The sequence below is a fragment of the Pelodiscus sinensis genome, chromosome 22 (genome assembly GCF_052426305.1).
Source record: "Pelodiscus sinensis isolate ZL-2025 chromosome 22, ASM5242630v1, whole genome shotgun sequence".
Taxonomy (NCBI): domain Eukaryota; kingdom Metazoa; phylum Chordata; order Testudines; family Trionychidae; genus Pelodiscus; species Pelodiscus sinensis.
The window spans coordinates 27,519,753-27,535,890 of record NC_143073.1 but is presented as its reverse complement, the minus strand read 5'-3'; the positions used below and the strand labels follow the sequence as shown (position 1 = coordinate 27,535,890).

The window sequence follows — 16,138 nt, the reverse complement described above, 5'->3', positions numbered from 1 at the left end:
CCTCCCCTCTGCCTCCGCACAAGCCCCTTCCCCTCCCAGCCCTTCCCCTTCCCCTTCCCCTTCCCCTTCCCTCCACGTTGTGGGGCTGAATTCTGCGCTCTGTCCCCAGACTCCAAACCCACAACTCAGCGCCCAGCACTTTTAAAGTCCCGGGCCGTGATGTTACGTCACACCCAGGCGCCTCCCGCCCACCGGTTTGAGCACGCCGCGCAGGCAGCAGCAGCTGGCGAGGGGTAGCTCAGTGAAGGTTGCGCACGGCAGGGACGGGCCGGGGCCGGGGCCGGGGCCGGGGGAGAGACGCTCTGGGGCCGGGGTGGGAAGACGCGCGGGGGGCCGGGTCCCACTCCAGCTCCAAATATCGCTGGAGCGTGGGCACCACGAGCCCCTACAACTCGCCGCCCACGCCTCTGGCCAGCCGGCTCTCTCTTTCAGAGGGGCGGGGCAGCGCCGGCTCCTCGCGGAACCCCTCGTTTGCTTTGCGGGACCCCAGGGCTCCCCGGAGCACCAATCGGGAAACGCTGCTCTGGAGTCATCTGAGCCTGTCCCGTGGTCCCAGCGGCGCGAGAGCTCAGACCCCCTGTGGCAGCACGTGGGGGCCCCCATCCTGCACCCCGGAGCAGCGAGAACAGACTCCCCAGCCGGTGGAACGGGGGGGGGGTTATTGTGTCTCCGGGACAGCCCAGCCCAGACGTGAGGTGGCTACAGGAGGCAGGGCGCCCCAGGCCCCTTGGGGCAGGGTCCATCGCCCCCCAACCCTCCGCACCCACTTAGTCTGTTTCCCAATCAGAAACTGCCTCGCTCCCCAGCCGGGTGTTCGTCTCCGCCCCCCCCTTTGTCTCCCCCCCCCCCCAAAGAGCCTTGTTACCTGCTCGGGCTGGGCCGGGGTGTCTGGCCATCCCCACGTGGGGGAGTCAGTGGGATCCCAGCCCAGCGCAGGGGGCCCGGCTCACAGAGCAGACAGCCCCCCCCGGCACGCAGGGTCCTTCCACGTCTCTGCCCCCCCAAATCCCACCCCTGACACCTCCTGGAAACAGTGTCAGGCCCACGGGAGCGGTCCCTGCCCGGCGGTGCACAGCCCCGGCTCTTGTTTCAGCTGCACCAGACGGACAGGCTGCGTCTCTCCTGCTATCGCCCAAGCTACCGGGAGAGGGACACAGGCCTGGGGGCGGGGGAAGGGCAGTGGCTGTCGGGGAAGCAGGGGAGAAGAGACTAAGCGGGGGGGGGGGGGGGGGCTAACCCTCGGGCTGAGGCGCCCTGGCCCCGGCCCCTGTAGCCACCTCACGTCTGTGCTGGGCTGTGTCCCGAGGGACAATGAACCCCCCTCGATCCTACCGCTGGCCGAGTCTGTTCTTGCAGCTGCGGGATCGGGACCGACTCGCCCCCACAAGGAGCAGGTGGATGGTGGGTGCGGGGCGGGTGGGTAAGTGGGGGGGGAGGAGGGGGCAGGCGCTTACGACAGCCTGAGGGGGCGGGGACCAGGACCAGTTGCCATGCAGCAGGTGGGGGGGGGAGCCTGGCCCCTTGGGGGCTGGGCTGGAGGGGGCGAGCTGCGGCCCGTGGGAGCCGGGCGAGGCGCCCCATAGAGCGGCCGGGTTCAAGAACCCGCCTGGGGAGGAAGCCCTGGCCAGGGGCCCGCGGCGGTGAGTCCCGCAGATCCTGCGGCTCGGGACACGCGCTACGAGCAGAACACCCCCGCCTCTGGTCCGGGTCCGGGTCGCTGCCCCGGGGACACGTCTCGCTCGGCAGCCTCCGAGTTTCCACGAGGGGGCGGTCGCGGGCAGGGCGGGTGCGAGAAAGGGGCCGGACCAGGTGCCTGCGCTGAGCAGGGCGGGGGCGGAGCTTCCTCTCCCCCGCCCCGCCCCCCCTCCCCCCCCCGCTCTGCCCTTCGCCCCGCTGGGACCCGGCGTCTGACACCCGGCGCGTCCCGCAGCAGCGACGGGCGATGGAGCGAGGCCCCCCCCGGCCGGGCGGCCCTTGGGCCCGGGTTCTCCTGGCAGGTCAGAGCGGGGGGACCCAGGTGTCCGGGGCACGAGCCGGTGTCCGGGGAAGCAGCGGGGCTGAGCTGCGGGGACCCCAGGGACCGGGGGGGTCCGAGGCTTCCCCCCTAGGCCGGTTCTGTCCCCGCCCAGCCCCCCGCGGCAGCGTCCCCAGCCCGGGGGGGCCCCGCACCAGCCCCTGGGCCCCGCAGACCCTGCCTCGCAGGGGAAGGTTCGCAGGGAGCAGCTGTTTGTGTCTCGCTCCTCCCCAGCCCCAGCCTGTGCGGTGACCCAGGGACCGGGCCCCCCACGGGGGAACCCCCCCCCCCCCCCGCACCTGGTTCCTGCTCCAAGCCGCGGGGGAGCGGGCGGGTCGAGGTGGGAGGGGAAGTCGGGGCTGCCCTGCCAGAGCCCCCTGCCCCCGCCCGCTGCAGCAAAGGCTCCTGGCGAGGGGCCCTGGCAGCTGAGACGGGGCGGGGCAGGGGACACGAAGGGCTGCCCGAGGGGGGGCAGAGGAAAGCGGGGGGGCAGGTCGGGAGTGAGGGGCACCGTTAGTATCTGGGCTCCCCCCGCAGCCTCCGTCCTGGGCTCCTGCCTCCAGCCGGCGCCGGTCCAGAGCACCCGGCCCCCAGGGACCATCGTCCTCAGCCCGCCGAGCCCCGCGGTGGGAGGGGGCGTCAGCCTGGCCCCGCGGGATCCTCCGCAGAACGTGCTGAGCTGTAGCTGGTTCCGATCAGCGACCACTGATGAGACCAGACGGATCCTCACTTACTACCCGTCGGAACCGTCTGCTCCGAGCATCGGCCCGGCGCACACGGGGCGGGAGACAGGGGGGCCGGGCTGCGCCCTGCACATCGCGGGGGTGACGCTCAGTGACACCGGGACCTACTCGCTGCTGATGGAGGCTCCAGGGAACAGAGTCCTCGCCGCGGTGCTTCTGCGCGTCTGGGGTAAGTGACACCCCGGGGACACCCCCCCCCCTCGGGCTCCGGGCCTCTCCCCGGGCTTGTGAAGTGACCAGACGGCCGCTCAGCCCAGGCGAACGGAAGGTTTATTGGTTCGTAGCCGGGAGCCGGGCGCGGTCCGCGCTATTGGTCTGGGGGAGCAGCGCCTGGGGCCTGGCCCCCTCCTGCGCCGCCCCCTCCTCCCTGGTCCTCAGACCAGCCCAGACTCACCCGCCCCCAGGCCTAGTCCCCAGCCCGGAGTCACCCGCCTCCCCTTTGTGCCCCGCCCGGCGGATCCTGGGGCTGAGAGGCTGCACCCAGGGAACCATGCCCCGCAGCCCCCTTCTCGTCCAGCCAGTGCCCCGTGCCGGGGAAACTGAGGCACACACACACCGAGTCTTAGTGGGGATTGTGTTCTGTCTGGTTGCGTTGTTGTGCTGCCTGTGATTCCCACTATCCTGTGCTGCCCTGCAGGAACTGTGCATGGGTGTGCCTCAGTTTCCCTGGGGAGGGGAGTAACCTGGTGACACCATTCCGGGGCACAGGACAGAAGAGGGGTGGGGCTGCTGGCAGACTGGGATTGGTTGCTGAGGATGGGAGAGGGTCTCGGTTAGCAGAGGACACGGGGGGGTTCAGGGTGCTGTCGAAACGAGCCTCACACTCAGTAAAAGGGCCGGAGAATAGTTTATTTAGAAATGCTGCAGCACAGCGAGAACCCACCAAAGTGTGTTCTCCCTTCCAATACAGCTACAATTCCTCTTCTAGTAGGAGCTATGTAACAGACTGTCGCTAGCGCATGCTTGGGGCTGGGCAAACTCTCAGCATGATTCCGTTTTCTTTTACCATAAAGTGTTTCACTTTCCCACACTTTCAAACTACGTGACCTTCTTCCCTACCTACAATGGCAGCGATCTTCCAAGATGGATTCCACAATTCCCCCCTTTTGTCCTTTAAGGACAACATTACTTTCCATTTCATGGCTCCATTTCAATTGCCGTCATACCATTTACAACATCCTGCATTCCGTCTGTTTCTCTTCATACTTCAGCAGCACTTGGTACACTTGTTTTCCCGTTACAAACGGTTCAGTTTTTCTCATACAGCAGCTAATATAGCATTCAGCTAACATAAACAATGCATAATACATTAGTAAAATTACAGCAATAGACAATTCTAAAATAAGCAAAAGCAATAAACTCATTAATGTCCCTACTATAATTCTATGATGGGGCTGTTTTATAACGTTAGTAACATAACACAATAAATCATAATGAATACACAAGAGAGATGCTCTATAGACTGTATGGAAGCCTGTTCCTCAATTCGGTAAATACTTTGGAGTATATGAATTTGATCTTGTAATTCAGAGATTTTCTAAACCTCTGGTAGGAGTGAAAGCAGGTTTTGGAAGCAGTCAGGCACTAAGATAATCCACTGAAAGATTATTTGGAATCTAAGGATTAATTGCATCTAAAAACCAATGAGGGAGGGCAGTACATGCTGATGGTATCTGTCCATAAGCACAGAGTCCAGATCCTGAAAGAAACCCAAACCACACCCACACGTTTCTCCTTGCCAATATACAATACTGCACTTTCACCAAGGTCAGTTCTTAATGTCCTTTTGAAGTCAGAAATCTCTGGGCTTCTGCGCAGACACGCCTCCTCCTTTCCCGACAGTCGTGGTTCAGTATCGTGCAGGGGTGAGGTTCCCAGCACATCGCCTGTAATACTTTGCTCTTCCGGCGGATATGGAAGGCCTGGCAATGCTGTTAGTGTACAGGGGAGAGGTTCCCAGCACATCGCCTGTAATACTTTGCTCTTCCGGCGGATATGGAAGGCCTGGCAATGCTGCTAGTGTACAGGGGTGAGGTTCCCAGCACATCGCCTGTAATACTTTGCTCTTCCGGCGGATATGGAAGGCCTGGCAATGCTGTTAGTGTACAGGGGAGAGGTTCCCAGCACATCGCCTGTAATACTTTGCTCTTCCGGCGGATATGGAAGGCCTGGCAATGCTGTTAGTGAACAGGGGTGAGGTTCCCAGCACATCGCCTGTAATACTTTGCTCTTCCGGCGGATATGGAAGGCCTGGCAATGCTGTTAGTGTACAGGGGTGAGGTTCCCAGCACATCGCCTGTAATACTTTGCTCTTCCGGCGGATATGGAAGGCCTGGCAATGCTGTTAGTGTACAGGGGAGAGGTTCCCAGCACATCGCCTGTAATACTTTGCTCTTCCGGCGGATATGGAAGGCCTGGCAATGCTGTTAGTGTACAGGGGTGAGGTTCCCAGCACATCGCCTGTAATACTTTGCTCTTCCGGCGGATATGGAAGGCCTGGCAATGCTGTTAGTGTGCAGGGGTGAGGTTCCCAGCACATCGCCTGTAATACTTTGCTCTTCCGGCGGATATGGAAGGCCTGGCAATGCTGCTAGTGTACAGGGGAGAGGTTCCCAGCACATGGCCTGTAATACTTTGCTCTTCCGGCGGATATGGAAGGCCTGGCAATGCTGTTAGTGAACAGGGGTGAGGTTCCCAGCACATCGCCTGTAATACTTTGCTCTTCCGGCGGATATGGAAGGCCTGGCAATGCTGTTAGTGAACAGGGGAGAGGTTCCCAGCACATCGCCTGTAATACTTTGCTCTTCCGGCGGATATGGAAGGCCTGGCAATGCTGTTAGTGTACAGGGGAGAGGTTCCCAGCACATCGCCTGTAATACTTTGCTCTTCCGGCGGATATGGAAGGCCTGGCAATGCTGCTAGTGAACAGGGGTGAGGTTCCCAGCACATCGCCTGTAATACTTTGCTCTTCCGGCGGATATGGAAGGCCTGGCAATGCTGCTAGTGAACAGGGGAGAGGTTCCCAGCACATCGCCTGTAATACTTTGCTCTTCCGGCGGATATGGAAGGCCTGGCAATGCTGTTAGTGTGCAGGGGAGAGGTTCCCAGCACATCGCCTGTAATACTTTGCTCTTCCGGCGGATATGGAAGGCCTGGCAATGCTGTTAGTGTACAGGGGTGAGGTTCCCAGCACATCGCCTGTAATACTTTGCTCTTCCGGCGGATATGGAAGGCCTGGCAATGCTGCTAGTGAACAGGGGAGAGGTTCCCAGCACATCGCCTGTAATACTTTGCTCTTCCGGCGGATATGGAAGGCCTGGCAATGCTGCTAGTGAACAGGGGAGAGGTTCCCAGCACATCGCCTGTAATACTTTGCTCTTCCGGCGGATATGGAAGGCCTGGCAATGCTGTTAGTGAACAGGGGTGAGGTTCCCAGCACATCGCCTGTAATACTTTGCTCTTCCGGCGGATATGGAAGGCCTGGCAATGCTGTTAGTGAACAGGGGAGAGGTTCCCAGCACATCGCCTGTAATACTTTGCTCTTCCGGCGGATATGGAAGGCCTGGCAATGCTGTTAGTGAACAGGGGAGAGGTTCCCAGCACATCGCCTGTAATACTTTGCTCTTCCGGCGGATATGGAAGGCCTGGCAATGCTGTTAGTGTACAGGGGAGAGGTTCCCAGCACATCGCCTGTAATACTTTGCTCTTCCGGCGGATATGGAAGGCCTGGCAATGCTGTTAGTGAACAGGGGAGAGGTTCCCAGCACATCGCCTGTAATACTTTGCTCTTCCGGCGGATATGGAAGGCCTGGCAATGCTGCTAGTGTACAGGGGAGAGGTTCCCAGCACATCGCCTGTAATACTTTGCTCTTCCGGCGGATATGGAAGGCCTGGCAATGCTGTTAGTGAACAGGGGAGAGGTTCCCAGCACATCGCCTGTAATACTTTGCTCTTCCGGCGGATATGGAAGGCCTGGCAATGCTGTTAGTGTACAGGGGAGAGGTTCCCAGCACATCGCCTGTAATACTTTGCTCTTCCGGCGGATATGGAAGGCCTGGCAATGCTGTTAGTGTACAGGGGAGAGGTTCCCAGCACATCGCCTGTAATACTTTGCTCTTCCGGCGGATATGGAAGGCCTGGCAATGCTGTTAGTGAACAGGGGTGAGGTTCCCAGCACATCGCCTGTAATACTTTGCTCTTCCGGCGGATATGGAAGGCCTGGCAATGCTGTTAGTGTACAGGGGAGAGGTTCCCAGCACATCGCCTGTAATACTTTGCTCTTCCGGCGGATATGGAAGGCCTGGCAATGCTGTTAGTGTACAGGGGTGAGGTTCCCAGCACATCGCCTGTAATACTTTGCTCTTCCGGCGGATATGGAAGGCCTGGCAATGCTGTTAGTGTACAGGGAGAGGTTCCCAGCACATCGCCTGTAATACTTTGCTCTTCCGGCGGATATGGAAGGCCTGGCAATGCTGTTAGTGTACAGGGGTGAGGTTCCCAGCACATCGCCTGTAATACTTTGCTCTTCCGGCGGATATGGAAGGCCTGGCAATGCTGTTAGTGTACAGGGGTGAGGTTCCCAGCACATCGCCTGTAATACTTTGCTCTTCCGGCGGATATGGAAGGCCTGGCAATGCTGTTAGTGTGCAGGGGAGAGGTTCCCAGCACATCGCCTGTAATACTTTGCTCTTCTGGCGGATATGGAAGGCCTGGCAATGCTGTTAGTGTACAGGGGTGAGGTTCCCAGCACATCGCCTGTAATACTTTGCTCTTCCGGCGGATATGGAAGGCCTGGCAATGCTGCTAGTGTGCAGGGGAGAGGTTCCCAGCACATCGCCTGTAATACTTTGCTCTTCCGGCGGATATGGAAGGCCTGGCAATGCTGTTAGTGAACAGGGGTGAGGTTCCCAGCACATCGCCTGTAATACTTTGCTCTTCCGGCGGATATGGAAGGCCTGGCAATGCTGTTAGTGTACAGGGGTGAGGTTCCCAGCACATCGCCTGTAATACTTTGCTCTTCCGGCGGATATGGAAGGCCTGGCAATGCTGTTAGTGAACAGGGGTGAGGTTCCCAGCACATCGCCTGTAATACTTTGCTCTTCCGGCGGATATGGAAGGCCTGGCAATGCTGTTAGTGTACAGGGAGAGGTTCCCAGCACATCGCCTGTAATACTTTGCTCTTCCGGCGGATATGGAAGGCCTGGCAATGCTGTTAGTGTACAGGGAGAGGTTCCCAGCACATCGCCTGTAATACTTTGCTCTTCCGGCGGATATGGAAGGCCTGGCAATGCTGCTAGTGTACAGGGGTGAGGTTCCCAGCACATCGCCTGTAATACTTTGCTCTTCCGGCGGATATGGAAGGCCTGGCAATGCTGTTAGTGTGCAGGGGAGAGGTTCCCAGCACATCGCCTGTAATACTTTGCTCTTCCGGCGGATATGGAAGGCCTGGCAATGCTGTTAGTGAACAGGGGTGAGGTTCCCAGCACATCGCCTGTAATACTTTGCTCTTCCGGCGGATATGGAAGGCCTGGCAATGCTGTTAGTGTGCAGGGGAGAGGTTCCCAGCACATCGCCTGTAATACTTTGCTCTTCCGGCGGATATGGAAGGCCTGGCAATGCTGCTAGTGTACAGGGGTGAGGTTCCCAGCACATCGCCTGTAATACTTTGCTCTTCCGGCGGATATGGAAGGCCTGGCAATGCTGTTAGTGTACAGGGGTGAGGTTCCCAGCACATCGCCTGTAATACTTTGCTCTTCCGGCGGATATGGAAGGCCTGGCAATGCTGTTAGTGAACAGGGGTGAGGTTCCCAGCACATCGCCTGTAATACTTTGCTCTTCCGGCGGATATGGAAGGCCTGGCAATGCTGTTAGTGTGCAGGGGTGAGGTTCCCAGCACATCGCCTGTAATACTTTGCTCTTCCGGCGGATATGGAAGGCCTGGCAATGCTGTTAGTGTGCAGGGGTGAGGTTCCCAGCACATCGCCTGTAATACTTTGCTCTTCCGGCGGATATGGAAGGCCTGGCAATGCTGTTAGTGTGCAGGGGTGAGGTTCCCAGCACATCGCCTGTAATACTTTGCTCTTCCGGCGGATATGGAAGGCCTGGCAATGCTGTTAGTGAACAGGGATGAGGTTCCCAGCACATCGCCTGTAATACTTTGCTCTTCCGGCGGATATGGAAGGCCTGGCAATGCTGTTAGTGAACAGGGGAGAGGTTCCCAGCACATCGCCTGTAATACTTTGCTCTTCCGGCGGATATGGAAGGCCTGGCAATGCTGCTCGTGTACAGGGGTGAGGTTCCCAGCACATCGCCTGTAATACTTTGCTCTTCCGGCGGATATGGAAGGCCTGGCAATGCTGTTAGTGTACAGGGGTGAGGTTCCCAGCACATCGCCTGTAATACTTTGCTCTTCCGGCGGATATGGAAGGCCTGGCAATGCTGTTAGTGTACAGGGGTGAGGTTCCCAGCACATCGCCTGTAATACTTTGCTCTTCCGGCGGATATGGAAGGCCTGGCAATGCTGCTCGTGTACAGGGGAGAGGTGGCCAGACCTTCCTCTCGTACTTAACTCTTGCTGTGCAGCGGAGGGAAAGCAGGACCGGAAGGAGGGAGACTTCTCAGTAGTCAGGTGGACTCCTCTCGAGGCGGAGGGGTCTCTCTGCAGTGGGAGCCACGGGTCCAGACGGGCACTGCAGCAGTGGTGGTGGCTAGCAAAACCTGGTCAGGGCCTTCCCAACGTGGGGGTAGAGCGTCTTTCACTGCTGGACCTTTAGAACCAGGCTCCTGGTTCTAACGGGTGCGAAGGTTGCTCGGGGTCCTTGGGAAACGCTTCCTTTACCGGGAGTAAAGAGCCCGAACACGTTTCATTAACACCTGACAGTAACGAAGAGCGTGTGAAAGCTTCAGCCCGTCACTTCGATAAAGCCCCGTTGGACTGTGGTTGGCAGGGAAGGCAGGGTCCAGTTAACTGCCCGTGCTGTGTTCCCAAGCCTTCAATTTAGGATTTGAGTTGTCAGTTCTCAGCAAGATACCATGGACTGCCTCAGTTTACCCCCCCAGTTCCTCCCTCTTGCCGTTGGGGTTCTCTAACTCAGCAGGTTACATTCAATAGTTTCAGGGTTTTAATTGACTTTGGAAGCCCCAGTACAGCACCAGCACTATTAGAAATGTTCTAATCGAAACTCCCCGCGTAGCTCTGACAAACCACCACCCAATTCCTTCCCCAGGGGATTTCGTCGCTGTGAGGAGGGGGGAGTTTGGGGGTTCAAAGGGGGGTGTTACAGGGGGGCTCAGTGCCCAGCAGTTACTGGTTTCATGTGACAAAGGGGGGCACTTGGTTGTTCCAGACAGCAGCCCAGAGGTGGAGGCGTATGTGGGACCCTGATGACCCCGACCCTGCTCAGAGGACACGGCTAGTTCAGACCAGACACAGACAAGGGGCTGCAGAGGGGACCTGGAACCGGCCCAGCTGACCCCAGCGAGGGGGGAACATTGGGGGGGGAGGGGAGGGAGCCGGAGAAGAGGGCCCCGGGCGACCATCTTACCTGGGAGTAGCCAATGGGCGGGGGAGGGGCTACTGGGGGCGCTGCTCGAGGACCTGGGGTGGTTGTTTTGGGGACTGAGGGCAGGACTCACCTGGCTGCAGGGAGGTTGACGGGGGGCTGAGGCCCAGGAGACTGGCCTGGAGACCTGTTGCTGTTCAAAGCCCAATAAACCCGCCTGTTCGGTGCTGGCTGCGAGTCGCTCTGCTCTAGAGAACGGGGGGCCCTGCTCCCTCTGGGAGGGGGACCCCAGGGGAACAGAGGGACGGGACCCCCGAGGGGCTCATGGTGGAGGAGGCGGCTGGAGGCCCTGAGAGGCGCCATCCCAGAGGCGGAGGGGTGGCCCCCAGGTGAGAGGGGCCCCCAGGAGAGGGTCACCACACTGGAGGGGCCCTGGGAAAGGGCTGTCTCTGCCGCCGGAGGGGGGGGCTCCCCGAGAAGGGGCTGCCGCACTGGGGGGGGGGCTCTGCCCAGGAGCCGAGGGGCCAAGCGTGGGCGGGCCCTGGGAGCCGGGACAGGCCCAGTCACGGTGCTGCTGCTTGCGAGTTACGTCTCACTGGGGGGGGGATTTTTGCTTTTCTGAGCTTCACTCACCCCTCAGGGCTTTGATTTTCGCTCTGTTGATGCGGGGGGGGGGGGGGAATGTTATTTCTACTTCCTTGGTGCTGGCACTTTCCTTTCCCAGCGCCCTCTGATTAAATCCTTCTCTGCCAAAAGCGGACAGGTCCCTGGTCCATGATGCCCGCACCTGTGGTACGCAGGACGCCTTCCGGCGGCGCGGGGTGTGCTTAGACCGGCCCCACCTATGTTAGTCACCGGGCGTACCCTGTCCACTGCCTGTCCGCTCAGCGGCTCATCGGAAACCAGCTCCGCGCACTCCAGAGAAGGGGCTGCTGGGTCTGGAGCGTCAGGCCGTAGCAGCAGCTCATGAAATAAGGGGAGTCGTCACTTCCACACGTGTTCCGAGTTCGCCGACCCCCCTGCTTTCAGAACCCCCTCGTGGGAGAGCCCTGGAATCCGTAACCCTCAGACCCGGGCAGCGGCATCACACGCCACTCAGCACATCCGTACTCCTCATTCTCCACACACAGGGTATGTCTACACTACCCTCCTAGTTCGAACTAGCGGGGTAACGTAGGCATACCCACATTGCTTTTCTTTTCTCCTTTTCACATTGCCCCTAGTTTCCACCTGTAGATGCGTCTCTCTCGCCCAGTTCCCGTGGGTCTCTGTGACGTGGCGCTGCCCTAAGGACCCGGCACTTCCCACCAGACTTCAGCTGAAGTTATTCTTTGCTTCGTTAGGATCCCACACCAGGGAAAACCAGGAAGGCACTTGCCATAAAGGGAGCCCAGCGTCCTTAGAAACAATTCACAGACAATGGAAGACGCCCGGCCTCTTCCTTCCAGAGACAGACAGACCATGCAGGACGGCTGCCGTAAAGGCCGGCTGGCTTCTTTTCAGAGACAATTTAACAGACACACTCAGACGACTGTCTGCCAGGCCCTCGCCTTCAGACACTGCCGGTCACTGGATTGCTCCTAGAGGGCAGGCTGGGGTGGCGACTTGGCGTTCAGAACAGACACATCTAACCCGGGCCCGACTGCAATGTACTGACTTGCCCATGACGAGTAGATTACACCCCAGAAGAGCCGGCGCAGAGCGATCTGCGCATGCACAGACCCACGTGGCTGAGCCCTGCATATAACACACAACAATAAACTACTCCCCATAAGATAATAAACGTAGGAGAAATCCCGTAGTCGGAACTCACCCGCCAGGCGGCGAAGACCGACCCTCAGGCCCTACACTATGAAACTAGCAAAGCTGGTGTCCTCCCCGCAGCCGTGCGCTCTGAGCGGGTTGCAGGGCGCCAGTCCGTCACCGGGGCAGGGAGCTGACGTTTGGGATCTCGGTGGAACCTCCAAATGGTCGAAGGGATCCTCCCACTCAGTAAAAGGTCGGGAGGATAGTTTATTCCGACATGCTGCAGCACAGCGAGAGCCCAGCGAAGTGTGTTCTCCCTTCGAACGCAGCTCCAGCTCCTCCTCTGGCAGGGGCCCAGAACAGACTGTCACTAGCACATGCTTGGCCCTCGGCACGCTCAGCACCGTGACGTTCTCTTTGGGGATCAAATGTTTCACTTCCTCCCCTTTCACACTACGCGGCCCTCTCGCCTACACGAAACGGCAGCTCTTTTGTGAGGTGGATTCCACTGCGCTGGCTCCGGGCCCCCCCCACCCCCCGGCCGGGCCGGGCTGGCTGGGCCTGGCTCCTGTAACAAGTGCTGGGACCCGACAGACCTTCTCTTCTACCTGCCGCCTGAGAGTCCCCTCTGGCTGCGGGTGGGGGCAACGCCCGGGGGCCCCCCTGCACTCTGTGACACCCTCCCCCGCGCTGCTGTGGCGGGTGGTGTTACCTGCGATGCCCCTGCCCCCCTCGCGTGGGGAATAGAGCCCGGGGGGGCAGGCTGCCAGCCCCCCGCTGCCAGCCCCCCACTGCCCCCAAGCCCTGCCAGAGGGTTTGGCTGGATACAGCTCCCTAGTGTGGGCGGGGCGCTGGGTCTGAGTCCCCCACGGGGCCGTGGGGCAGAGCCGGGGCCGAGGGTTCCCCTGGGGGTGGGGCCGGGTCCATCTGCTCCCCCCACTGACGCTCTCTCTGCTCCTCGCACAGAAATGCTGCCCAGGCCCATGGTGACGCCCAACCAGACCCTGGTGCCTGAGAACGGGACCTTCTCCCTCACGTGTAACAGCTCCCCCAGCACCGACACCCGGCTCTGGCTCCGGGACGGGGAGCCCCTTGGGCCCAGCCGGCGGCTGGTGCTGGCCCCCGACAACCGCACCCTGACGGTGCTGAACGTCACCCGGGGCGACGCCGGCGCCTACCAGTGTGAGGTCGGGAACGCCGTCTGCTCCAACCGCAGCGAGCCCAGCCCCGTGACAGTGACCTGTGAGTAGCCACAGCCCTGGCCCTGCCCGGCCACCGAGATGCAGCTGCTTCTGGGGTGGGGCGTGTGGCTTTGGTAACCAGAGACCCCTCTCTGGTGCCACCGTCTCCTGCCCCGTCTCTCTCTGTCTAGATGGGCCAGACTCCGCCAGGATAGATCCACCAGGCCCCATCCTCCTGCCCCTGGGGTCCCCTCTGACCCTCACGTGTGTCGCCGACTCCGTCCCAGCCCCGAGCTATCGCTGGGCTCTCAACGGCACCGACACTGGCCAGACCGGCAGCAGCTTCACCTTGACCCTCACGACCAGCGCTCAGCAGGGCACGTACGAGTGCCAGGCTCACAACTCGGGCACCAACCTCACTGCCTGGGCGTCGGTCGCCGTGCGGGTGCTGGGGCCGGGTGAGTCCCTGGGAGGGAGCTGGGCTCTGCAGTCCCAACGGGGCAGTGCAGCTCTAGGGGGCCCTGAGCTGCAGGTATCTGGGGCTCAGCAGGGGGCGCTCTTCTCTGGCAGGCAGGGCTGCCCCAATGGGCGCTAGGGGGTGCTGTGGGGCAGAGGGTGGGGGGGACGGTGGCTGTAACACCCCTCCCCATCTCTCCCCCAAATTCCCCTCCCCCGGGTGCCGATTCGGGTCTCTCTGCCGGGGCCCTCGCTGGGATCGTCATCGGGTCCCTGGCGGGGGTGGCGCTGGCCGGAGAGCTGGGGGGACAACCCAGGAATCCTGGCTCCCAGCCCTGCCCACGCTGGGCCCGTCTGTCCCCCCCTCCAGTGCTGCAGCCCCCTCCAGGGGGCCCCTCCAGCCCGGTGGCAGTGAGACGGCCCTTTCCCAGGGGCCACTCTAGTGCGGCGACCCTCTCTTGGGGGGCCCCTCTCACCTGGGGGGGTCCCCCTCCGCCTGCGGGACAGCGCCTCTCAGGGCCTCCTGATGCCTCACTCCACTGTGAGCCCTTGGGGGTCCCCTCCCAAGGGCCTAGCCCAGCCTGCTCCCCAGCCCAGAGCGACCCCCGGCCAGCCCCACAGGAGGGCTATGGGGCTGCGACCAGCAACGGCCCCTCCGGGAGTGTCTGTACCAGCCCCCCAGTTCCAATCTCCTTAAACCTCCTTGCAGGAGCAATACCGGGTAGCTGGATTTAGGGGCGTTAATCGCACTAGCGGGTCCCTGGCGCGTGCAGCCGCGGGCCGTTAGTCCGGACTAGTGACATTTCAAAATGGCGACCGGCCGGCAAGATGCAAGTCAAGCGCGGGATGTTTAAATCCTGGGCTTCATTTGCAACTTCGAATGCCGACACGAGCCTCCCTAGTTCGAACTAGGGGGCTAGTGTAGACAAACCCTCAGGCCTGTCGGCCTGGGCCCCCCCCAGCCCAGCATGGCTGAGCCCCCCTGCTGCCCGGGGGCTCTGCCTGCTCTGCCCCCCATCCCAATCTGAGCCCCCAATACCTCCAGCAACAGCCACCCCCCAGCCAGTGTCTCTGCAGGTAACAGGGTCGCCTGGGCCCCTCTTCTCCCCTCCCCCCAATGTTCCCCCCTCGCTGGGACCAGCTGGGCAGGGTGCTGGGGTCTCCTCTCTGCACCCCCTTGTCTGGCGTCTGGTGGGAACCGGCCGGGGGCTCTGAGCAGGGCCGGGGGCACCAGGGCACCAGACACCGACTCCAGATCTGGGCTGGTCTCTGCCAGGACAATCTCCTCCCCCGCCCCATCACATCCCAGCACTGAGCCCTCCCCTTGACCCCCCCAAAACTCCCCCTTGCTCACCCCCCTCCCCCTCCAGACCAGACTGAGGGGGTCGCTCCGCCAGGGGCCTGGGGCAGCTCAGCCCCCCGGGATCAGGCGCCGGCTGGGACACTGGCGCCCCCTTGGCACGGACCCTCCCAGGCTCCATCTCAGCCGCTCGGCCTCGGCCCCTGGGCCCGGTGCAGCCAGGTCTGGGGAGGGGTCGGCCGCCCTGGGAGAGGCCCCCCCACGGGCAGGGCTGCAGCTTTCCAAGGGCCCCGGGCCGGTGCCTGCTCTCTGGCCGCGCCGTGCTGCTCCCGGGCAGAGCTCCCTGCTCAGGTAGCGCTGGGGCGTCGCGCCCCTTGGGGTCAGTTTGCACCCGGCCGTGCGGGAGGCTCCGTGAGCCCAGGGTGGGTTTGCTCCAGTCCGGGCTGACGGCACCGGGCCCTGGCTGAGGCCTCGCTCAGGCCCCGAGAGCCCCCGGCCCCGCTGGGTCCAGACCCGCCCCGGCCCGGCCCGTCCTGCACAGCCCCGGCAGGGGAGCGGCCAGGCGCTACAATGGGGCGCAAACCTCCGGTAGCAGCCGGCCCTCCCAGGAGAGCCTGGGCCTGCCTCTTGGGCTGGGGGGGGGCAGTCCCGGGTGGCTCCCACCTTGGCCGGCTCCGGCTTCGGCCGACCGCTCCCCCCCTTGTGGCCCAGACACCTCCCCTCGGCCAGCCCCCCCCCTGCACTTCCCGGCTCCTCCGGTCAGCCCGGCCCCCGGGAGACGGCCCAGCCCCTCTGCACCCGGCCACGTGGTCCTCCCAGGCCTGGCCACAGACACGGGATCGTGGAGAGAAGCCAAAGCCCAGTCCCCCCCCCAATAACTGGCCCCCCAGGCGCTGGGAGGGGCCGGGCCCCTGAGGCCAAAGGGCAGGACCAGGAACTCAAAGAGCCCCAGTGGGGTGATGGAGCCGACTTCCCCCGGGCCTCCGGGTCCCAGCAACTGCCAGTCCCCTTTGGGCAGGTCCATGGCAGTGAGGAACCGGCCCCCCCTTGTCTGGGGTCCGTCAGCCCTGGCCATGGGTCGGCATCGGGCGCGGGGAGGGCGCCGAGTTCCCGACAGTCCACGCAGACCCGGACTGTTCCGTCCTTGGGGACCAGCACCACGCGGGGGGGGGCCCAGGGGCTGGAGGGGGCTGGGT

General features: G+C 61.9%; 1 protein-coding gene across 5 annotated transcripts in view; it reads left to right on the top strand.

Annotated features, from left to right (window-relative positions):
- Positions 1 to 1,854: 1,854 nt before the first annotated feature.
- The window catches only part of LOC102459912 (cell adhesion molecule CEACAM8-like), a 46,411-nt gene continuing 32,127 nt past the window's right edge, over positions 1,855 to 16,138 (top strand). For 4 of the 5 annotated variants that reach the window (XM_089772663.1, XM_089772662.1, XM_089772659.1 and 1 more), the window contains exons 1-3: positions 1,855 to 1,997; positions 2,552 to 2,926; positions 12,972 to 13,247. In XM_089772663.1, coding sequence (XP_089628789.1) covers positions 1,943 to 1,997; positions 2,552 to 2,926; positions 12,972 to 13,247 — 706 coding nt within the window. In that variant the 5' untranslated portion in view covers positions 1,855 to 1,942. The remainder of the gene's footprint in view (positions 1,998 to 2,551; positions 2,927 to 12,971; positions 13,248 to 16,138) is intronic. The other variant, XM_089772664.1, reaches the window with a different exon arrangement.